The 25,153-nt window shown below is 41.0% G+C and overlaps 1 protein-coding gene across 7 annotated transcripts in view; it reads right to left on the reverse strand.

Moving 5' to 3' along the window:
• The window catches only part of LOC104592889 (exocyst complex component SEC8-like), a 186,147-nt gene that overhangs the window by 47,579 nt on the left and 113,415 nt on the right, over positions 1 to 25,153 (reverse strand). For all 7 annotated transcript variants that reach the window (XM_010252442.3, XM_010252424.3, XM_019197134.2 and 4 more), the window contains 4 exons: positions 22,073 to 22,143; positions 20,336 to 20,466; positions 20,185 to 20,234; positions 2,255 to 2,355 (listed from right to left, as the gene is read on the reverse strand). In XM_010252442.3, the coding sequence (XP_010250744.1) occupies positions 2,255 to 2,355; positions 20,185 to 20,234; positions 20,336 to 20,466; positions 22,073 to 22,143 (353 nt within the window). The remainder of the gene's footprint in view (positions 1 to 2,254; positions 2,356 to 20,184; positions 20,235 to 20,335; positions 20,467 to 22,072; positions 22,144 to 25,153) is intronic.

Raw genomic sequence — 25,153 nt, forward strand, 5'->3', positions numbered from 1 at the left:
TGTTGTGACTGGTAATGATGTATCTCAGGGATTAATGATCTCAAATCCTTCTTTCATACAGAGTTTGAGATCAAAGATTTGGGGGAATTGAGATGCTTTATCGGCATAGAAGTTGGCAGATCCAAAGATGGAATACTTATCTCTCAGAGAAAGTATGTACTTGATTTTCTCTCTGAAATAGGGAAGATGGGTGCTAGACTAGTTGCTACTCCTATTGATATGAGCCATAAACTTTTTGCTTTAGATGGAATATTGTTGAAAGATAAGGGAGTCTTCTAGAGACTACTTGGAAAACTTCTCTATCTATGCATGACTCGGCCAGACATTGCATATGCTGTCAGTTGCATTAGTCAATTCATGCATGCTCCCAGGGATACTCACATGGCAGCGGCAGAGCGGATTTTGTGTTATTTGAAGGGTTCCCCGGGAAAGGGAATTCTATTTGCTAAGTATTTCCATATGAAACTTGAAGCCTACACAGATGTTGATTGGGCCGGAAACATTGATGATAGAAGATCTACCTCTAGGTACTATAGCTTGGTGGCAGGTAATATTATCTCTTGGAGAAGCAAGAAACAATCAGTTGTTGCTCGATCTTCATCCGAAGCTGAATACAGAGCCATGGCTCATGGAGTTTCTGAACTACTGTGGCTTAGATCCTTGATGGAGGAATTGGGCATTGAGCATGATAAGCCAATGATGTTATACTGTGATAATTAGGCTGCCATCAACATTGCTCACAACCCAGTGCAACATGACAGAACTAAACATATTGAAGTTGGCTGGCACTTCATTCGAGAAAGAGTGGCTTCTGGAGAAGTGTGTCTACCTTTCATCACCTCTAAAGGATAGTTAGCTGATTTCCTCACCAAGGGCATTCCCAAGGCTAAACTTCAGCATGATATTGGCAAGCTTGGCATGATTGACATCTATGCTCAGCTTGAGGGGGAGTGTAGAGAAGATGGGTCGAATGGCCCATAGGCTGTTTATCCTTCTTTATTTTTTATGTTCTTTGTTGTAATGGGCCTTAATCTGGGCTTTATTCTTTCTTGTGTTATGTTTTTTTTTTTAAATTTTCTGCCCAACTAGGGGCCTCTCTGTAAATTATTAAAGTTTAACTTAATGAAATGGAATTAGGGGTGTAAGAGAGAAGGTTATGTTTGAAAATCTCTCTCTCTGAACCCTAGTTGCCGCCACCTTCTTCTTCTTCTCTCCTCTTGAAACATGATTTCTGCTACTTTCTTTTGATTTTCTGCAACTTTTTAAACGGTCCTTTCTTTTCAAAAGGTTGTTTTTCTTCTCGACCCCACCCCAAGAGCTGGCAAATATATATATGAAATATAAGATATTAGAGAAGTCCTTACAGGACTAAAGGAGAAAATAAATATTTACATAAAATCCCTCACAGGACTAAAGAAGAAAATAATAAGAAGGAAAATACAATACAACAGGGGCTACAGAATATGATACATCATTGACTCTTCACATTACTTATAAGATTACTATGTTAGTAAATCTGAGTGTCCTGGACAGGTTTGAATGAGTGGGGATCAATATATATGGTCATAATCCATATAGAGAAAAAGGGAGTTGTGGGAGGAACTATTCTATATTCGAGAACTACTTAAAGGTCCCTGGTGTCTAGGGGTGATTTTAATGTCTTTAGATAGTCATACAAGAAAAACAACCCAAACCAATGCATCACAACTGGTATAAAGAAGTACTATCTTTTATCAATAATTGTGAGCTCAAAGAGTTAACCATGCTATAGGCTAGTTTCAGTTGGTCAAATTTTCAAGTTAAACCTATGTTCTCCAAAGGAGCATTGAGTGAGACTTAAGAACAATAGTATGTTATTGGCAATATTGGAACAAAATGAGGGAGATAAGAGATTTGACAAGAGAAATAGGAACTAAATTGAATTCATAGATCAGCAAACAGTTTAGACAACACAATGGCCAAACAAAGGGTAAAGAGGGCTCAACTATTTTGGGGACAATTATTGGATCAAGTAATAGAAATAGCATAAAAAGGGACTAAGAAAGGGTTAGGTAGCAGGTGTCATCCTAAATATAACAGGGCTAGGTCTGTTCTGTTTGTAACTGATTTTATTCCTCAATCCCAATAAAAGTCAATAGTTACCAATCAAAAAAGAAAAAAAGCATACACATATCTAAACTATATCATCTAGTACTTGTAACTTTGCTATGATGGTTATTGTTCATTAGTTGAATCATGATTTCTTAGAACTTGCATGAGATAGCCTGCTGTACGCCTTTCCGATAATCGACAAATAATGTAGGCAAGAAGCGATCCTTCAGGAAGTTCTCCACAAAAGATAACAACCCATCATTCCTGTAAAATTTTGAAGACCACAAATAAAGAATGACATTACGATGAAGTCAAAAGAATATAAGATATGTGTGAAATAACCATATGAAATGCATTTATTAAGATTAGGTGGAAATCAACACATGGGAAGAGCTGTAATAAATACTAAAACACATTTTTTGATTAATGGTAGGGAACTTTCACTAATTAAAATGAAAAAGAGGGATAGGTTACCTAAAACAAGAGTTGAATCCATTGGACTAAAAAGAGCAATTAGAAACTGTTGGATTGAAGTCTCTTTATGTATGAGTGCTCGGCTGATAAGAATTCTTATTAGCCTATACTTAAGTTTAAGTTATCCTGTACTGGGCCTGTGTTAATGGGCCTAAACCTGTTTAATGTTTTAAGTTGTCTGGGTGTCCCATCACCAATCAGGGGCATTCCAGTAATTCCTTATATCATTGTACTATATTCTAATATAAATAACAGTATTGTCGACTGAGCTATTCAGTTCGACATTCACAGTATTTCAGAGGTCTTCTTCTCTTCTCTACTACTTCGAATACAGCTCCTAAGCTCACATGGTATCAGAGCATTAGCTTCTCCCTGGTTTCAGCCGGCGCACTCTCTCCTCTTGCTGTCTTTTCATCTTCTTTCTTCTTTTCTGGGTTGCTGCAGTGAAAACCTAGGGTTGTAAGAGAACAAAGCAAGTTCGAACCTAGGGTTTCCCTTGGTTGTAGGGATCAAGGGAAGTAAGACCCAGAAGCAGATGTCCTACTAGGTTATTTCTAGCAAATATTAGCTATTTGGCTACTAAGAGAGGTCCGTATAGGACAGACCTAGTTGAGGACTGATTTCAGCAGTCCTAGCACTAGCTGAAAGGGGGAGAGCTTCTTCTACAGTTGCAGCTTCGAAGCTCCAGCAAGACTTGCACAGCACAGTGGTAAAGAGCCCTAATTTCAGGTCGGTTGTCAGCCCAGAACCTCTCACTTGCTGCTGTACCCGAACTGCTTCAGCTCAAGTGAAGTTTACCTAGCGAGCAACCAGCACCTGATTGTCCAGCACTGTGAACACTTCGGCCAGCTCTAAACAGAGCCATCTACTCTAAGACTGAAGTCAGGATGTCCTCACTATCCGGAGAAGTTTCCTCTAGAGACAACAGACCTGTTGCAAGGTTCTCAAACCTGGAAAACCCTAATATGCACAGATTGCAGATTACAAGTGTGCTGCTGGATGAGTATAACTTCAGAGAGTGGTCCGTCTCAGCAAGGCTTTTCATTACTTCCCGTGATCTCACAGGCTATTTAGATGGAGACAAGAAGGAACCTGAAGTCGGCAGTCCTGAGCATGCCGTGTGGCGCAAGGAAAATGCCACAGTCATGTCTTGGTTGCTGGCCTCCATGACTCCTCGGGTTGCCAGAACTGTTCATCATTTCCCTACAGCTGCTAAGATTTGGGAAAAGGTATCTAAGACCTACGGCCAGAAGAAGAACAATGCTAGAATCTACAGATTGAACCAAGACATTGCAGCTATAAGGCAAGGAGATATGACAGTTGCAACATATTTTGCAACTCTGGAAGGCCTTTGGGAAGAGCTTGATCATCACTTGATATTGGATTGGGAAAATGCCAAGGACAAGGAGAGACATGATAAGCAAATTGAAGAGAGCAGAGTCTTCAAATTTCTGGCTGGCCTAGACCCAGTGTATGAGGGTATAAGGTCACAAATTCTAGGGAGAGATGAATTACCGGAGCTACACCATGTCTATTACCCGGTGAGAAATGAAGAAGTCAGGAGAAAGGAGATGCAAGTTGATTCTCAGACACAGTCAACAGAACTATCTGGAGAACATTCAGCCCTAGTCTCCACGAAGGGAAACAGATATCCAGACAAGAAATCCCTCAAGTGCACCCACTGTGGTGTGAGAAACATACAAAAGAAAAATGTTGGGTCTTGTATCCTCATCTGAAGCCAGCTGCATTGAGAAAGGACAAGAGACAACATAAGGGTCATACGGCAAGTGGGAATCTTGCCACCAACAACAACAACAGTGGTGACAACTCACAAAGTACTCCAACAGTGTCTTCTTCCTCCATAGGGCAGGTTGCTGACTCCTCTGGACTGGTACTTTGGGCTTCACGGCTAGTGAGGTAGAGGTTCTCAGCCGGGCATTAGCCCGTCTAAAAACCAATTCTTTTGCTTCCACCTCTCTTGCCAGATCAAGTACAGTCTCTGCCTTTAGTGCAACTAGCTCCATTGATTCCACTTCTTGGGTGATTGATTCCGGAGCAACTGACCATATGACACATATGTCCTCCTTATTCTCTTCATATCATTTGTTGTCGGGCCAGGATAAGATGAGAGTGGCTGACGGGTCTTTCTCCACCATTTCTGGAAAGGGGGTGGTTGACCTAAGCAAAGACCTCTCTCTTAAATCAGTCCTACATGTTCCTAGTCTTACCTCTAACCTTTTGTCTGTTTCAAAGCTTACAAAAAATTTGAACTGCAGTATAACTTTTTTCCCTACTCATTGTGTCTTCCAGGATAGATTGACGAGGAGAACGATTGGGAGTGGTCATGAGTATGGAGGCCTCTACTATTTTGATGCAGACATTGACTCATCCCTACAAGCTTCTGCTGCTACTAGTCCGAAAAGTGTGGAGTCAATAGCTAGGCTGCACCTGTGGCATGCTAGACTAGGTCATGTGTCTTTCTCTTCACTAGCAATGTTGTTTCCCGAATTGTTTAAGGGCATTCCAAGTCAGAGTTTAATTTGTGATGTGTGTCAAATGTCAAAACAATGTAGAACAGTGTATCCAACTTCCAGTAATGAAATTCGAGCTCCTTTTGATTTGGTTCATTTTGATGTTTGGGGACCTTCACCCATTGTTTCCATTGATGGCTTCCGTTACTTTATCAGTTTTATTGACCATTATTCTCCGTGCACATGGATTTATCTGTTAAAAGGACGAGATGAAGTACCACGGATAACTATGGCTTTTTGCAAGATGATTGAAACACAATTTGATAAGAAGATTAAGCAATCTCGGTCAGACAATGCTGTTGAATACTTTGAAAAATGCCTGAACTCATTCATGGAAGATGCTGGCATGTTACACCAATCATCTTGTGCTAATACCCCTCAGCAAAATGGAGTTGCTGAGCGCAAGAACAGACATCTATTGGAGACAGCTTGAGCCCTACTATTCCAGCACAAAGTGCCCAAGCAATACTGGTCCCAAGTTGTACTCACTACATCATACCTGATAAATCGGATGCCATCTAAGGTATTGGGTATGAAGACCCCTTTCTCTGTTTTGTGTCCCACTCTTCCAGAATTTCCTCTTCCCCTACGGGTTTTTGGTTGTATATGTTTCATACATGTGAAGGATCCAAAGAAAACCAAGCTGGATCCTAAGGCTACAAAGGGAATATTTTTGGAGTACTCTCCTACACAAAAGGGGTACAAGTGTTATGATCCTGTCTCCAAGAAAAAGTATGTCACCAGAGATGTAGTCTTTTTTGAGTCTCAACCCTATTTCTAGTCTTCTCAGAATCCTCTTTAGGGGGAGACTAGTGGATTGGAAGAAGATTCTCATTCTCCCTCCTTTTTTGTTCCCCTATCTGACTCAGGTCTTCCATCACCTTCCACTACTCTTAGCTGTGACATTCCGGGTCAACCTAGTAAGGCTCCAAATGTGTCAGTTACTCCTCTTGATGCAGCAGCTGCTCCTGAAGATTCCAGTAGGCAACAGAAGGAGATACTTACCTACAATAGAAGGAAAAAGGGCTCTCAACCTCATGACTGCAACTAGTTGGACTCAGATCAATATGTCTCTGCAATTCAAGGTAATTTGACTCACATACTTCGGATTTGGATCTTTTTATTGCTCTTCGTAAGCCTGTCCGTTCTTGTACCACCCGGTATCCCATAGCTGATTTTGTTTCTTACTCACAATTATCTCCTGCCTATCACTCTTTTGTGTCTGTTCTTTCCTCTGTACGTGTTCCTTCTAGGTACTCAGAGGCAGCATCTGATCCAAGGTGGAAAGAAGCTATGAATGAAGAGATGAAAGCCCTAATGAAAGCAAGAACTTGGAAATTAGTGGACCTGCCAGAGGGGAAGGGCACTGTTGGGTGCAAGTGGGTATTTACAGTAAAGCACAGGGAGGATGGGTCAATCGAGAGGTACAAGGCCAGACTTGTGGCAAAGGGATTTACTCAAAAGGAAGGAATTGACTACAAAGAAACCTTTGCCCCAGTAGCAAAACTCAACACTATCCGGGTTCTATTGTCACTTGCAGCAAATTTCTCATGGGAACTTCATCAACTGGATGTGAAGACTGCCTTCCTAAATGGTGATCTTCATGAAGAGGTATTCATGGAACCTCCACCAGGCTATGATGTTGGCAAGAAGGTGTGTAAACTAAGGAAAGCATTATATGGTTTGGAGTAGTCTCCCCGGGCATGGTTCAAGAGACTTTGTATGGCCATGAAGAAAGTGGGGTACACTCAGAGTGGTGCAGATCATACCTTGTTTACAAGGAGATAGGATAGCAAGCTTACGACACTCATTGTTTATGTGGATGATATGGTGATTACCGGGAATGACTTGGAAGAGATAAAGAGACCAAAGGAGTTCCTAGCTTCAGAATTTGAGATCAAAGACTTGGGAAATCTGAGATATTTTCTTGGGATTGAAGTTGCTAGATCAAGAGAAGGAATCTACATATGTTAGCGGGAAATATGTGCTAGATCTCCTAGAGGAAACAGGCATGATGGGATGCAGGCCAGCAGACACTTCAATTGAACAAAACCATGGCCTACAAGAATCAATGGGTGAGGACTACTGTGATAGAGAGAGATACCAAAAATTGGTAGGAAAGCTGATATACTTATCCCTTACTCGGCTAGATATTGCCTATGCAGTGCATGTTGTCAGTCAATTCATGCACTCACCAAAGATTCCACACATGAGAGCAGTTGAAAGAATTCTCAGGTACTTGAAAACTTGCCCATGGAAGGGAATTCTATTCAGAAAAAAACAATAAACTTGAAATTGAAGCCTACACTGATGCAGTTTGGGCTGGGTCTGTTGGAGACAGAAAATCAACCTCAGGTTACTATACATTTGTGGGAGGAAACCTGGTCACATGGCGCAGTAAGAAGCAGAATGTAGTGGCTAGATCAAGTGCATAAGCAGAATATCGAGCTATGGCCCACGGGGTTCCTGAACTCTTATGGCTCAGAACTCTTCTTAATGAGCATGGCATTAAGGCTGAAGGTCCTCTCAGGCTGTATTGTGACAATAAAGCTGCCATCAACATTGCCAACAATCCCGTGCAGCATGACAGGACAAAACATATTGAGATTGATCGACACTTTGTTAGAGAGAGAATTGTCTCGGGAGAACTCTGTGTGCCTTATACTCCATCTGAGATGCAAATTGCAGATGTATTGACTAAAGGGCTAGTAGCAGCAAAGTTCAGGGACATACTTGGCAAGCTAAACATGATTGATATCCATGCTTAACTTGAGGGGGAGTGTTGGATTGAAGTCTCTTTATGTATGAGTGTTCGGCTGATAAGAGTTCTTATTAGCCTATACTTAAGTTTAAGTTATCCTGTACTAGGCCTGTGTTAATGGGCCTAAGCCTGTTTAATGTTTTAAGTTGTCTGGGTGTCCCATCACTAATCAGGGGTGTTTGCTGAAATAGAGTTGTCGAATGAGAGTAGAAGAAGAAGAAGAAGATATGAGATGGGCGGCAGAAGTGTTCTCAGCCAGCCCTAATCTATTATATATAAGAACATTACATAATGTTACATAAATAGACCAGAATGCCCCTGATTAGTGATGGGACACCTAATCAAAATAAACACTAAATAAGATTAGGCCCAGTAACTAAGGCCCAATAACTAATGACTTAAGACCCAACAAAGATAAACATACAAATTAAGACAGCCGAACCAACACTCCCCCTCAAGCTAAGCATGGATGTCAATCATGTTTAGCTTGCCAAGTAAGTCCACAAATTTCATTGTAGCTAGCCCTTTAGTCAGAACATCTGCAATCTGCATCTCGGAGGGAGTATAAGGGATGCAGAGTTCTCCTGAGACAATTCTTTCTCTGACAAAGTGACAGTCTATCTCAATATGTTTCGTTCTATCATGTTGCACTGGGTTATTTGCAATGTTGATGGCAGCCTTGTTGTCACAGTACAACCTGAGAGGACACTCAATCTTAATTCCAAGTTCACCAAGCAGGATCTTAAGCCATAAAATTTCAGCAACACCATGAGCCATAGCTCGATATTCGGCCTCTGCACTAGATCTAGCAACCACATTCTGTTTTTTACTCCTCCATGTAACTAAATTTCCTCCAACAAAGGTGCAGTACCTAGAACTAGATTTCCTGTCCCCAACAGAGCCAGCCCAATCTGCATCAGTATATCCTTCAACTTCAATTTTACTGTTTTTCCTGAACAGAATCCCTTTCCCCGGGCAAGACTTCAAATATCTGAGGATCCTTTCCACAGCTTTCATGTGAGGGATTTTAGGAGTGTGCATGAACTGACTGACAACATGTACAACATAAGCAATGTCAGGGCGAGTGAGGGACAGATAAATCAACTTCCCCACTAGCTTTTGGTATCTTTCCTTATCAAGGTAGTCCTCTCCTACCGACTCCTGTAGACCATGATTCTGTTCTATTGGAGTATCTGCTGGTCTACACCCCATCATGCCTGTCTCTTGAAGAAGATCAAGAATGTATTTCCGCTGACATATATAGATGCCCTCTTTGGATCTTGCAACTTCAATCCCAAGAAAGTATCTCAGTTGGCCCAGGTCTTTGATCTCAAATTCAGCAGCCAAGACCTCCTTTAGTCTTTTAATCTCTTCCTGATCATCCCCTGTAATTACCATATCATCCACATAGACAATAAGTGCTATAAGTTTGCCATTTCTCTTCCTTATGAATAGGGTATGATCTGCCCCACTTTGAGTGTAACCCCCTTTCTTCATGGCCCCACATAACTTCTCAAACCAAGCTCGAGGGGACTGCTTAAGGCCGTATAGGGCTTTTCTCAGTCTACATACCTTCTTCCCAAACCCATAACCTGGTGGAGGATCCATGAACACCTCTTCATGCAGGTCGCCATTCAAGAAAGCATTCTTCACGTCCAACTGATGTAGCTCCCATGAGAAATTTGCAACTAATGATAATAGAACTCGGATTGTGTTGAGTTTTGCCACCGGAGCAAAGGTTTCTTTGTAGTCAATCCCTTCTTTTTGAGTAAACCCTTTTGCTACCAGTCTAGCCTTGTACCTTTCAATGGACCCGTCCTCCGTACGCTTCACAGTGAACACCCACATGCATCCAACAGTGCCTTTCCCTTCTGGTAGATCCCCTAATTCCCAAGTCCCTGCTTTCATTAAGGCCTTCATTTCTTCGTCCATAGCCTCTTTCCATTTTGGGTCAGATACTGCCTTAGAATACCTGGTAGGAACATGCACAGAAGAGAGAGCAGACACAAAAGAACAATAACGAGGAGACAAATGTGAGAGACACAAAATCAGCAATGGGGTGTCTGATAGTACAAGAACGAGTAGACTTACGAAGGGCAATAGGAAGATCCAAGTCAGAGGAACTGATAGGATTACCTTGAGTTTCTGAGACAGGTTGATCCGAGTCCAATTGGTTGCTGTCATGAGTTAGAGGGCCCTTCTTCCTTCTGTTGTAGGTGATTCTGATATCTCTTTGCAGCCTGTTGGAGTCTTCAGTAATATTTGCAACATCACTAGTAGTAGTTGGTACAATGGGAGCCTCACTAGATTCACCCGGGATACCACAACTAGGTGGATTAGGAGTTGAAGATGGAAGGCCTGAGGTAGAGAGAGGCACAAAGAACGGGGGAACAGAAGAATCCTCTTCCATCCCACTAGTCTCCCCCTGAAGAGGATTCTTGGAAGAATGAAAATAGGATTGAGACTCAAAGAATACCACATCCTTTGTGACATTTTTTCTTGGTGACTGGATCATAACACTTGTATCCCTTCTGAGTAGGGGAGTACCCCAAAAAAATTCCCTTTGTAGCCCTAGGATCCAATTTGGTCTTCTTCGGATCCTTGACATGTATAAAGCATACACAACCAAAGACTCTCGGTGAAAGAGAAAAGTCAGGAAGATGAGGGCAAAGAACAGAGAAAGGAGTTTTCATCCCCAATACCTTGGATGGCATTCGATTTATCAGATATGATGCAGTAAGGATTGTTTGAGACCAATAGTTTTTTGGAACTTTGTGCTGAAATAGTAAGGCTCGAGCAGTCTACAATAGGTGCCTATTCTTGCGTTCAGCAACCCCATTCTGTTGGGGGGTACTAGCACAAGATGACTGATGAATCATTCCAGCATCCTCCATAAACAGATTCAAGGTCCTTTCAAAGTATTCTGCAGCATTATCTGACCTGAATTGTTTGATCTTCGTGCAAAATTGTGTTTCAATCATTTTGCAAAATGTCATGGTTACCCGCGGTACTTCTTCTCGTGCTTTTAATAAGTGGATCCATGTGCATTGAGAAAAGTGATCAATAAAACTGATAAAGTATCGAAAACCATCAACAAAAATAATGGGAGAGGGGCCCCAAACATCAGAGTGGACTAAGTCAAAAGGAGCTTGAATGTCATTACTCGAAGTTGGATAAACAGTTCTACATTGCTTTGATAGTTGACAGACTTCACAAACTAACTCTTGACTTGAAACACCTTTGAATAATTCTGGAAACAACACTTCCAATGATGAAAATGGTAAATGACCTAGCCTAGCATGCCACAGATGTAACCTAGCTATTGACTCCACATTGGACTGACTACTAGTAGCAGATGTTTGTAAGGCCGAATTGATGTCTGCGTCAAGGTAGTAGAGACCTCCACACTCATGACCGCTCCCAATCGTTCTCTTCGTCAATCTGTCTTGAAAGACACAATGAGTAGGAAAAAAGGTTATGCTACAATTCAAATTTTTGGTAAGCTTTGAAACAAATAAGAGATTTGAAGAAAGATTGGGAACATGCAAGACAGATTTGAGTGAGAGGTCCTTGCTTAGGTCAACCACTCCTTTCCCAGAGATGGTAGAGAGAGAACCATCAGCAACCCTCATTTTATCTTGGCCAGACATTAAATGATAGGAAGAAAATAGAGAAGACATGTGTGTCATGTGGTCAGTTGCACCAGAATCAATAATCCAAGAGGCAGGATTAATAGTACTAGGTGCACTAAAGGCAGAGACAATACCTGATCTGGCAAGGGAGGAGGATGGAAGAGAGTTGGTCCTTAGACGGGCTAGGGCCCGGCTAAGTACCTCTACCTCATCGGCAGTAAAACCCAAGGACCCCGTTCCAGGGGAATTAGTGGTCTGTCCCATGGAAGAGGAAGTAACTGTGGATGAGTGTTTTTAACCATCATGACTTTGACCCGTAGCCAGATTCACACTTGCAGATTGATCCTTCTGATGCTTCTTATCTTTCCTCAATGCAGCTGGCTTCAGATGCTGATGGAGAACCCAACAGGTCTCTTTCACATGCCTTTCCCCTCCACAGTGGGTGCACTTCAGATGTCTCTTGTCAGAGTGCCTGTTTCCCCTTTGATTTGTATAGATTAGGGCCGAATGTTCCACAGACTGTTCAACTAGTTTAGTTTGAGTATCAACCTGCATCTCTTTTCTTCTCACCTCTTCATTCCTCACAAGGTAGTAAACATGATGTAAGTCTGGCATTTCATCCCTTCCCAGAATTTGGGACCTTATGCTCTCATATATAGGATCTAGGCCAGCTAGAAACTTAAATGCTCTACCCTCTTCAACTTGTTTGTCATGCTTTTCCTTGTCTTTGGCATTCTCCCAATCAATAATAAGGTGGTGATCTAACTCTTCCCATAGTCCTTCTAGTGTAGAAAAATATGTTGCAACACTCATATCTCCTTGCCTCAAGGCAGCAATGTCTTGATTCAGTCTGTAAATTGTGGCATTATTCTTCTTCTTCCCATAGGTTTTAGAAACTTTTTCCCATATCTTGGCAGCCATGGAGAAATGTTGAACAGTCCTAGCTACTCTTGGAGTCATTGAGGCAAGTAACCAGGACATAACTATAGCATTCTCCTTGCGCCAAGTTGCATATTCAGCACTCCCCACTTCGGGTTCCTTCTTCTGCTCGTCCAAGTAACCAGTGAGTTCCCGGGATGTGATGAAAAGCATGGCTGAGACAGACCATTCTCTGAAGTTGTACTCATCCAACAACACACTTGTGATCTGTAGGCTGTGCAGATTTGGATTCTCCAAATTAGGAGATCTCCCACAAGCCCTAACATCTCTAGAAGACACTTCCCTGGATATGGAAGACATCTTCTCTTACTCGTAAATGTCAAGACTGTAAACACAATATATAGTGAACTGTTTCACACTTATGGAACTTGCTGCACTGTAAACTCAGTCCTGAGAACCTGACACAGAGCTGAAACACCGAGTACTGCACTGCACACTGTGCCCTAATTACTGCTGTCACAGATTATAATCTGTTGTGCTACCTTCTGCTGTGTTCTAATCACTGCTGCCGCAGCCTGCAACTTGCTGTGTTGGCTTCTACTGTGTGCTAAGCACTGCTATTGCAGGTTATAACCTCACCCACGAACAGTTCTAGGACTGCTGAGATTAGTCCTTCCGCCTAGATCTGTTCTACACAGATCTATCTTAGCCGAATGGCTACAGTCTATTGTACTGCATCTATTAGGGCATCAGCCTCTGGATCTAACTCCCCTTGGGCCCTACAACCAAGGGAAACCCTAGATGTAGGTCCAGCTGTGTTCTACGACCAACCCTAGGGTTTCTTTGCAGCAACCAAAAAAAAAAGAAGTGAAAGTTTACTGCGAGTAGAAGAAGAGGCGGCTGCTGTAACCAGTCGAAAGATTAGCGCTCTGATACCATGTTTGCTGAAATAGAGCTGTCGAATGAGAGGAGAAGAAGAAGAAGAAGAAGAAGATATGAGATGGGCGGCAGAAGTGTTCTCAGCCAGCCCTAATCTATTATATATAAGAACATTACATAATGTTACATAAATAGACCAGAATGCCCCTGATTAGTGATGCGACACCTAGTCAAAATAAACACTAAATAAGATTAGGCCCAGTAATTAAAGCCCAATAACTAATGACTTAAGACCCAACAAAGATAAACATACAAATTAAGACAGCCGAACCAACAAGGGGCATTCCAGTAATTCCTTGTATCATTGTACTACATTCTAATATAAATAACAGTATTGTCGACTGAGCTATTCAGTTCGACATTCACAGTATTTCAGAGGTCTTCTTCTCTTCTCTGCTACTTCGAATACAGCTCCTAAGCTCACAGAAACAACATTTACAGATACCCCTTGGAAATATAGCCCAAGGTCTGTTAAAAATGATGCCATTCCACTGGTTTGTAAAATGAACTTGACATTGCCTGGAGAATTCTTTAATCTCCCCAGTCCACCTATGTTGAGATAGGATTAGCGGAACTCAATGGCTGTTCAGCAGGCTGTGGAACCAATAATAACATTCCACACCAGTAATAAAATACATTTGCCCACAACCATTCAATCTCTTGGTGTGGGCCCCATGTATTTTGTCACTGGCGTGGGGTGTTATCATTGGTTCGACAGCCCACTACACAGTTGAAGTGTTCAGCTAATCCAAGTTCACCTATGATAGTCTACTCAATTTTTCCAATGCTTGACCTAACCAAGGCACACTTATCTATAAAGATCTTATTACATCTTTCCATCTGCTCTAACAGAGAGGCTTTCAGTTGAAAGAACACTTCTGCACCACTACAAACATCAATAGACCCCACCAAACCGCCAGAAACAGAACCATTCCAGATCTCTTCCAAACAAATGTTGAGCAGTATGTCTATTCCGGAATGGAAAACATACCAATGATCTACTAATTTCCAGTATTGCCTCTGTTAGGTTGAAGGGTTTTATGTATTGATGGTTCGGCTGATAAGTGTTCTTATTAGCCTGTATTTGTGTTTAAGTTGTTATGTACTGGGCCTGTGTTAATGGGCCTAAGTTTATTTGGTGTTTTAAGTAGTCTGGGTGTCCCATCACTAATCAGGGGCATTCCAGACATTTCCTGTAACATTGTACTGTAATCTAATATAAATGATAGTACTGTCGACTGGGTTAGGCAGTTCGACATTCTCAGCACCTCTTGGTCTCCTCCTCTCTTCTACTACTTCGGCTACAACATTTCAGCTTAAATGGTATCAGAGCATTAAGCAATTTCCTGGTTACAGCCGACGCCATCTCCTCTCTCTTGCTGTCCTTGGTTGCTGCAGTGAAACCCTAGGGTTTCCCTTGGTTGTAGGGTGCAAGGGAAGTAAGACCCAGAAGTTGATGTCCTACTAGACTGTTTCTAGTAGTGAGTAGCCATTCGGCTGCTAAGAGAGGTCTGTATAGGACAGACCTAGATTGAGGACTGATTTCAGCAGTCCTAGTATTGGCCGTAGGGGGGAACACTCTCTACAGTTGTAGTAATCGAAGCCCAAGAGAAGTCTGCATAGTGCAGTGGTGGAGAGCTCTCAGCTTCAGGTTGGTTACCAGCTCACAGAACACCTTATTTGCTGCTGTAACTGAACTACTTCAGAACTGTGACAGTCTCGGCAAGTCTGAACCAGTGTTGCGAGCTGTCAGAACCTTCTTCAATACTGCAACTAGTCTTTTTTCAGCACTGTGAACACTTCGGCTAGTCTGAAACAATGTTATCTACACAGAGTCTGCAGCTAAGATGTCTTCAATATCCAGAGAGGTCTCTTCTAGGGATATCAGACCTGGTGGGAGGTCTTCAAATCTGGAAAACCCGAATCTGCACAGCTTGCAGATTACAGGTGTGCTGCTGGATGAATACAACTTCAGGGAGTGGTCCGTTTCTGCAATGCTTTTTATTACTTCCCGTGATCTCACAGGCTACTTAGATGGGAGTAAGAAGGAACCTGAAGTTGGCAGTGCGGAGTATGCAGTGTGGCGCAAGGAGAATGCCACAGTTATGTCCTGGCTGCTTGCCTCTATGACTCCACGAGTTGCCAGGACTGTTCAACACTTTCCCACAGCAGCCAAGATTTGGGAAAAAGTGTCTAAAACCTATGGACAGAAGAAAAATAATGCTAGGATCTATAGATTGAATCAAGAAATTGCTGCCTTAAGGCAAGGGGATATGACAGTTGTAATATATTTTGCAACTCTGGAAGGACTTTGGGAAGAACTTGACCATCACTTGATTTTGGATTAGGAAAATGCCAGGGACAAGGAGAGACATGATAAGCAGATTGAAGAGAGCAGAGCCTTTAAGTTCTTGGCTGGCCTGGACGTAGTGTATGAGGGCATAAGGTCACAAATTCTAGGAAGAAATGAACTGCCCGAGTTACATCATGTTTATTATCTGGTAAGGAATGAAGAAGTCAGGAGAAAGGAGATGCAAGTTGACTCTCAGATTCAACCAGCTGAACAATTTGGTGAACATTCAGCCCTGATTTCCACAAAGGGAAACAGACATCCAGACAAGAAGCATCTTAAGTGCACTCATTGTGGGGGTGAGAGACATGTAAAAGAAATGTGTTGGGTCCTGTATCCTCACCTGAAGCCAACTGCATTGAGAAAGGACAAGAAGCAACAGAAGGGTCATCCGGCAAGTGAGAACCTTGTCACTAGTAACAATGGTGACAACTCACAGAGTATATCAACAGTGGCTTCTTCTCCCATGGGGCAGGTTGCTGATTCCTCTGGAGCCGGTGCCTTGGGCTTCACTGCTAGTGAGGTAGAGGTCCTTAGCCGGGCTTTAGCCCGTCTGAGGAGTAATTCTTTTGCTTCCACCTCTCTTGCCAAATCAGGTATAGTCTCTGCCTTTAGTGCAACTAGTTCTATTGACTCTACTTCTTGGGTTATTGATTCTGGTGCAACTGACCACATGACACATATGTCCTCCTTATTCTCTTCATATCAAATGTTGTCTGGTCAGGATAAGATGAGAGTTGCTGACGGGTCTTTCTCCACCATCTCTGGAAAAGGGGTGGTTGACCTAAGCAAGGACCTCTCTCTTAAATCAGTTCTACATGTTCCCAGTCTCACCTCAAATCTTTTGTCTGTTTCAAAACCTACCAAAAATTTGAACTGTAGTATAACCTTTTTTCCTACTCATTGTGTCTTTCAGGACAGATTGACGAGGAGAACGATTGGGAGTGATCATGAGTATGGAGGCCTCTACTATTTTGGTGCAGACATTGGTTCATCCTTACAAGCATCTGCTGCTAGTAGTCCGGAAAGTGTGGAGTCTATAGCTAGGTTGCATCAGTGGCATGCTAGGTTAAGTCATTTACCTTTCTCTTCATTAGAAATGTTGTTTCCCGAATTGTTTAAGGGCATTTCAAGTCAGAGTTTAGTCTGTGAAGTATGTCAAATGCCAAAACAATGTAGAACTGTTTATCCAATTTCCAGTAATGAAATTCGAGCTCCTTTTGATTTGGTTCATTCTGACGTTTGGGGCCCTTCACCTATTGTTTCTATTGATGGCTTTCGTTACTTTATCAGTTTTATTGACCACTACTCTCGATGCACATGGATCTACCTGTTAAAAGGAAGAGATGAAGTGCCACGGATAACTATGGCATTTTGCAAAATGATTGAAACACAATTTGATAAGAGGATTAAGCAATTCCGGTCAGATAATGCTGCTGAATATTTTGAAGAATCCTTGAACTTATTCATGGAAGATGCTGGCATGTTACATCAATCATCTTGTGCTAATACCCCTCAGTAGAATGGGGTTGCTGAGCGCAAGAATAGACATCTATTGGAGACAGCTCGAGCCTTACTATTCCAGCACAAGGTTCCCAAGCAATACTGGTCTCAAGCTGTACTTACTGCATCATATCTGATAAATCGGATGCCATCTAAGGTGTTGGATATGAAAACCCCTTTCTCTGTTCTGTGTCCTACTCTTCCAGACTTTCCTCTTCCTCCACGTGTCTTTGGCTGTATATGTTTTATACATGTGAAGTATCCAAAGAAGACCAAGTTGGATCCTAGGGCTATGAAAGGAATATTTTTGGGGTATTCTCCTACATAAAAGGGTTACAAGTGTTATGATCCTGTCTCCAAGAGAAAGTATGTCACCAGAGATGTGGTCGTTTTTGAGTCTCAATCCTATTTTCAGTCTTCTCAGAATCCTCTTCAGAGGGACACTAGTGGGATGGAAGAGGATTCTCATTCTCCCTCCTTTTTTGTTCCCCTATCTGCCTCGGGCCTTCCATCCTCTTCTTCTACTCCTAGTTGTGGTATCTCGGGTCAACCTAGTGAGGCTCGCATTGTGCCTGCTACCTCTCCTGATACTGCAGATATCCCTGAAGGCTCCAGTAGGGAACAAAAAGAGATACAAATCACCTACAACAGAAGGAAAAAGGGCCCTCGAACTCATGACAACAACCAGTTGGACTTGGATCAATCTGTCTCTGCAATCCAAGGTAATTCCAACACACATACTTCTGATTTGGATCTTTCTATTGCTCTTCGTAAGCCTATCCGTTCTTGCACCACTTGGAATCCCATCGCTGATTTTGTTTTTTACTCACATTTATCTCCAGCCTATCACTCCTTTGTGTCTACTCTTTCCTCTGTACATGTTCCTTCTAGGTACTCAGAGGCCGTGTCTGATCCAAGGTGGAAAGAAGCTATGAATGAAGAGATGAAAGCCCTAATGAAAGCAAGAACTTGGGAATTAGTGGATCTTCCAGAGGGGAAGAGCACTGTTGGGTGCAAGTGGGTGTTTACTGTAAAGCATAGGGAGGATGCGTCCATTGAGAGGTACAAGGCCAGGCTTGTGGCAAAGGGGTTTACTCAAAAAGAAGGGATTGACTACAAAGAAACCATTGCCCCAGTAAAAAAGCTCAACACAATTCTGGTTCTATTGTCATTGGCAACAAATTTTTCATGGGAATTTCATCAGCTAGATGTGAAGAATGCCTTCCTAAATGGTGACCTTCATGAAGAGGTATTTATGGAACCTCCACCAGGCTATGGCTTTGATAGAAAGGTGTGTAAACTGAGGAAAGCATTATATGGTTTAAAGCAGTCTCCTCGTGCATGGTTTGAGAGGCTTTGTGGGGCTATGAAGAAAGTGGGGTACACTCAGAGTGGTGCAGACCATACCTTGTTCATAAGGAGATAGGATAGCAAACTTACAACACTCATTGTTTATGTGGATGATATGGTGATTACCGGGAATGACTTGGAAGAGATCAAAAGACTGAAGGAGTTTTTAGCTTCTGAATTTGAGATCAAAGACTTGGGTCACTTGAGATATTTTCTTGGGATTGAAGTTTCTAGGTCGAGAGGGGATCTACATATGTCAGCGGAAGAATGTTCTTGACCTCCTAGAGGAGAGGCATGATAGGGTGTAGACCAGCAGATACTCCAATAGAACAGAATCATGGCCTACAGGAATCAGTAGGGGAGGACTACTGTGATAGAGAGAGATACCAAAAATTGGTAGGGAAGCTGATATATTTATCTCTCACTTGACCAGATATTGCTTATGTTGTGCATGTTGTCAGTTAGTTCATGCACTCTCCAAAGATCCCTCATATGAAAGCAGTTGAAAGGATTCTCAGGTACTTGAAGACTTGCCCAGGAAAGTGAATTCTATTCAGAAAAAACAATAAAATTGAAATTGAAGCTTATACTGATGCAGATTGGGCCGGTTCTGTTGGGGACAGAAAATGAACTTCAGGAAATTGTACATTTTTGGGAGGGAACCTGGTTACATGGCACAATAAGAAGCAGAATGTAGTTGCTAGATCAAGTTCCGAAGCTGAATATCGAGCTATGGCTCACGGGGTTGCTGGACTCCTATGGCTCAGGACTCTTCTTAATGAGCTTGGCATTAAAGCTGAGGGCCCTCTTAGACTGTATTGCGACAACAAGGCTGCCATCAACATTGCAAATAACTCTGTGCAACATGATAGGACAAAACATATTGAGATCGATCGACATTTTGTTAGAGAGAGAATAGTCTTGGGAGAACTCTGCATTCCTTATACTCCATCTGAGATGCAAATTGCAGATGTACTGACTAAAGGGTTGGCTGCAGCAAAATTCGTGGACCTTCTTGGCAAGCTAAACATGATTGACATCCATGCTTAGCTTGAGGGGGAGTGTTAGGTTGAAGGGTTTTATGTATTGATGGTTCGGTTGATAAGTGTTCTTATTAGCCTGTATTTGTGTTTAAGTTGTTATGTACTGGGCCTGTGTTAATGGGCCTAAGTTTATTTGGTGTTTTAAGTAGTCTGGGTGTCCCATCACTAATCAGGGGCATTCCAGACATTTCCTGTAACATTGTACTGTAATCTAATATAAATGATAGTACTGTCGACTGGGTTAGGCAGTTCGACATTCTCAGCACCTCTTGGTCTCCTCCTCTCTTCTACTACTTCGGCTACAACATTTCAGCTTACAGCCTCTTCTAAATGAAGAAGGCCCTTGTATCAAGAGGGCAAGTACTTTTATCAAATATCTTCTAGCTGGAACTGAAATTCTTTTCTTGTGTACCCACATGCACTGGGTGGGCACCTATTCCCTGTATAAAGAACATGTCTTTCCTTCATGTACCTTTATACATTTAATTATTTATTAATGCAAGTCATTTTTATCAATAAAATAAAAAAGAAAAAACATCCTAAACCAGAAGTAATGAGTTGTTACAACAAATAACCTATTTTTATGCATATCAAAACAGTAGAAAACTGGTGGAAATGATTCTATGCATACCCCAGCTGTGAATGCTTTGGAGGGAGCAAGGAAGCAATCTTATCAGTAAACTGCAGATTTAAACATAATGGAAAAGGTGAATAAAGTACCGTACATGTATAGTGCATACAATATATAAGATGCTAATTAATTGAACAAATGAAATACAGGCCTGGATCACAGGTCGGTATATAGAAGCTGCTAGATATATTCCTTGCTCAGGAAGCACAGTAGCAGTCCCATAACCTTCTTGTAGTACATTTGCTCCCTTCCTATTCCATCCTTGATGAATGAGATCAACACCTGAAATAGAAAATGGCATCTAGAGTTACCTATAAAATTTAAAGTTGTGATCTTGCTAGAGTTTAGTAGGAGAAAGACACAAAAATAGGTGTCAAGAAGGAATTGGGAAACTCAGGAAGTCCATGCCTCACCAACTGCTTTGGTTGATAGGAGAATAATGATAACAGAAATTACAAACTTCCCCTTGCTCTCGTTAAATGCCACTAGGAGATACTTTGATTAATAAGACAATAATGATAACAGAATTACAAACTTGCCCTTGCTATCGTTAAATGTCACTAGGAGCTACAATATTAAGACAATACATACATGAATTACAGTACTGTTAACGCTTGGCCTCAAGCTGGTGCATAAATATAAAACTTTCCCACCTTGTCAACAAGACCTTCAAGTTCTATTTTACCAATTGCTTTTGTCAAAATGTGGGCTAGCCCTCAACAGTCTTTACTGAAGGTAGGCATATATACTTGGACACAACCTTCTCTTTCATGAAATATCTATCGACTTAGGTTTAAGTGTTGGCAGTGTTCCATGGTATCCAACTGGCTAGATCTATGAACTTCAAAGACATACTGATTGAAGGGGATTCATATGTGATCATAAGATGGCTAAAAAATTATGATGCAGGGTCATGGAAATGTAGGTGCATAATGAGGGAAATCACAGGCATGGCAGCAGAGCTGAGAATAGTATACAAATGGATCCCTAGATCGATCAAGACTATGGCTGATGGGCTAGCTAAACAAGGCATAAACTGGAGAGAGTATTGGGGTTAGTAAAGGCTTCCTTATATATATCCATATGTAAGAAGGCAAGCAGAGGCTAGCTGCCTAAGTGGATGGAAAGAATACCTCGATGTACGTATCTCTAATTTTTTATCAACAAATAAATTTAACAGTTGCTGAGTTAATTAAGTCTATGGACTTCCATGTCCTTAGCTCTATTGTGTTGGATTGGATTATGAGCAATACTTATAGCATCTTTACTGTCACAATGTTTTAATTGGCAAGAGAATGGAAACCCTAGGCCATGCATGGATATTTTCAACCAGACTCTATAGGTCTCTAATTCATAGCTCTATAATTAGCTACAGCACTTGAAGAAATTGATCAGTCTTGGAATAGTAGAAAAGATGAGAAAAGAGAAAAGTGACAAAAAAAAATATGAAACTCAGTTGAGGGGTAGTACATCGACTTTACAGCCTTTGCCCATTCAGGTAACATTGCCTTTCCAAATCATGGATACCTTGAATCATCTTCTCCTACCTGGGTTATTGACTTGGGAGCCTTGAGCCATATGACAGGTAGCTTTTTTTCCTTTTTTTTGAGATATTCCTATACTCTTAAGGCAGCTTTTTTTTTTTCTTTTTTTGGGGAAGGGTCTATATTTGTCCTAAAGAAGTTAAAACTTTTCTTTGATCTTTTTAGAGTTAATGGTTGTCAATCATTTTTACCCCTTGACGTATAAATTTTACTTATATATATCAATCGCAAATCATGGCCAAAAATTTTATATATGGAATAGGTTCCATTTTCATTATTAAGACTCAGTATTGATAAAATTCAGTAGTTCAAAGGAAAAATAGTACCGTTAGTAGTAGTTGTACCTTTGTTGGGGATAGAAATTGTTGCTTCTGTAAAGCGGAAAGCAAAAGTAAGACCATCTTCTGAACAATTCCTGTAACACATCAAATTTTTTATATAAATATATCATACTCCACTTAATTCTTCTTATAGACCCAAAAATCATATAACACAACAATCAAAGAATAGTGAAACCATGTAAGATTCACCAAATATTCAATCAAATATAAGGACTCTTAAACAACTTACATAAAGTTAGAGAAGGAATGAAATAGTGCTGTAACCAGTAGAAGGAAGAAGAGAAGAGTATTAAGGGAGAAAAATGGGTGTGTATTAGCCTCTTAGGTTGGCCCACCCTCTCGAATTATTTTAAAGAGATAAAAGATGTGAAAATTACAACTTTGCCCTTCTTAAGTAATAAGACAACTTAGTACCCGCTTCGGAGGGCTTTCACATAGTGGCTTTTGGCTTTGCAAGGTAGGTTCCATCAGAAAGCCTAGAAGTTACTTTTGGTGAAAAATCTTGAAAGCTGAAATACACTTCCATTGAGCCCAGAAAATAATATTTTGGTGAAGCTATTTTTATGGCTTCTTCAAAGTGGCTGAGCGAAAGTAGTTCAATCAATGTTGAAGCCCTCCCAAATGATCTCTTAGACTATGCATTTTTAACTCCCCTCAAGTGGAGCACAAATATCTATCATGTTCAAGTTGCTCAATATTGGGTCCAATTTTTTTCTTTGTTATCCCCTTGGTAAAAAAAATCTGCTAGTTGATAATCAGTTTTGGCATATGGGAATCAATTTTTTTTTTGTATCAATATTTTCTCTTAGAAAGTGTCTATCATCTTCTAAAGGGTTGGTGCGATCATGATGAACAGGGTTATGGGCATGTAATAGTAGTTTTGTTGTCACAATACAATCTTATAGGGCCCTGAGATTCCACCCCCAGTTCCTTCAAGAGTAATTTCAACCATAGAAATTATGGTTACTCCATTAGCCATAGATCTAAATTTTGCTTCTGCACTAGAACGAGCCACAACACTTAGCTTCTTGTTCCTCCAAGTCACCAAGTTACCTGTGAAGAGAGTACAATATCCAGAGGTGGACCTACGATCATCAATTGACTTAGTCCAATTTGCATCTATATAAACTTCTAATGCAGATATTCATGGTCAGAAAAGAGTAAACCTCTCCTAGGAGAAGATTTTTAAGTATCTAATAATCTTCTTAGCAACTTCAATATGGGGAATACAAAGAGCATGCATATACTAGCTTATCATCCTGACTACAAAAGCAATGTTTGGGCTAGTTAGAGACAAATAAAGAAGCTTCCCAACCAGCCTTTGAAATTTTCCTTTGTCTTCAATTAGTTCTCCATTAATAGAGTTAAAGAGGTGGTTAGGGTTAATTGGAGTATCACATGGTTTGGATGTTAGATAGTGTGTATGCCCTCAGCTCCACCTGATGTATTATACATAATTTATTATGTATTAAGGAACATTCATTTCTTGTGTCATTTGGGTTGTTCAGCTAAATTACCCTTGGTTCATATTAGTATTATGTATGAGATTATATAATTAATTTAATATGGGCTTAAGTCTTCACAACCAGTTGGTACACTTGGGGAAGTCTATCCTGACAAGGTTGTCATTCTCACATAGCCCAAGTTTGTGGAGTAAAGGGTCTCAGCTGGTCGGGTTGTAACCAAGGTGTAAGGGTGAGTGTTTACTAGAAACATTGAATTGGACCAAACCTAGATTAGTCCTAGACTTTGTGATAGGTGGAACAACTGGGTGTTGCTTTTAACCCCTAGACTTGATATTGAATCAGTTTTAGTACCAGACTTGTCTATCTTTGATATGCCAACTGATGAGATCCTTGTGGGGTCAAATACCTAGGTATGTTGGGATATTCAAGGATGGCATGTCATCCGATGATCAATGTGATTGGATCTGCTACTATGTATAGACATAGTAAATACTTTGTACAACTTCTTCTTTGGACTCTTGAATTTATCTAAATCATCAATGAAGGATCCAAGTGGTGTTGGAAGTTGGACACTGATAGAATTCAGGTATATAGTGTTCTTATATTTCAAAATAATAAGGAGAAGAGGAACCTGTAGAAACATTAGAGAGAAGAGAAGAGAGGAGAAGAAGAGAAAACAGGTCTAGTTGAACTAGAGAACTACTCTCTCTAGTCGGCTAGGTTTTATTTATACCTTTCTAAAAAACAAATCAGAATTACTCTTATGCCCTCACTTAAGTGAGAGACACATCAGCTAACTTAAGACCTACTTGTAATTACATCTAACATATAACTTAATGTAAATTGCCTATACTACCCCTCTACAGCCTACTTCAACACTCCCCCTCAAGCTGGTGAGTATATGTCATATAGTCCCAGTTTGTTACATATGTAGTCCACGCTTCCCTGACTCAAACCTTTGGTAAACAAATTTCCCCATTGGTTTCCTATGTTCACATATGTTGTACTTATCACTCCATTAAACACCTTCTCTCATACAAAGTGGCAATCAACTTCTATATGCTTTGTTCTTTCATGAAACATTGGATTAGAGGAGATATAAACTGCAGCTTGATTATCACACTATAGCTTCATAGGAGTGTCAATCGAGTACCCGATTTCTTCTAGGAGATGCTTCAACCACACTAGTTCACATGTTATGTGTTCCATGGCTCTATATTCAGCCTCTGCACTGCTTCTTACTACCACTACCTGCTTCTTACTCTTCCATGTCACTAGATTGCCACCAAGAAAAGTGCAATACCCTGTAGTGGACCTTCATGCCAAATTTCTTCACCACTTCACTGAATCTTCCAAACCATGCACGGGGAGATTGTTTAAGCCCATAAATAGCCTTCTTAAGTGTACATACCTTACCACCCTCCCCTTGAGCAACAAACCCTGGTGGTTGCTCCATGTACACTTCCTCAAGGAGATCACCATGTAAAAAAGCATTCTTGATGTCAAGCTGAAACAAGGTCCAATCATACATCACAACAAGTGAGATTAGAACACAAACAAAGCCAATCTTGGCAACAGGGAGGTGTTTGTGTAGTCAATACCAATTTGGCAACCAACC

The sequence above is a fragment of the Nelumbo nucifera genome, chromosome 3 (assembly GCF_055504915.1).
Source record: "Nelumbo nucifera cultivar China Antique chromosome 3, China Antique-T2T, whole genome shotgun sequence".
Classification (NCBI taxonomy): Eukaryota; Viridiplantae; Streptophyta; class Magnoliopsida; order Proteales; family Nelumbonaceae; genus Nelumbo; species Nelumbo nucifera.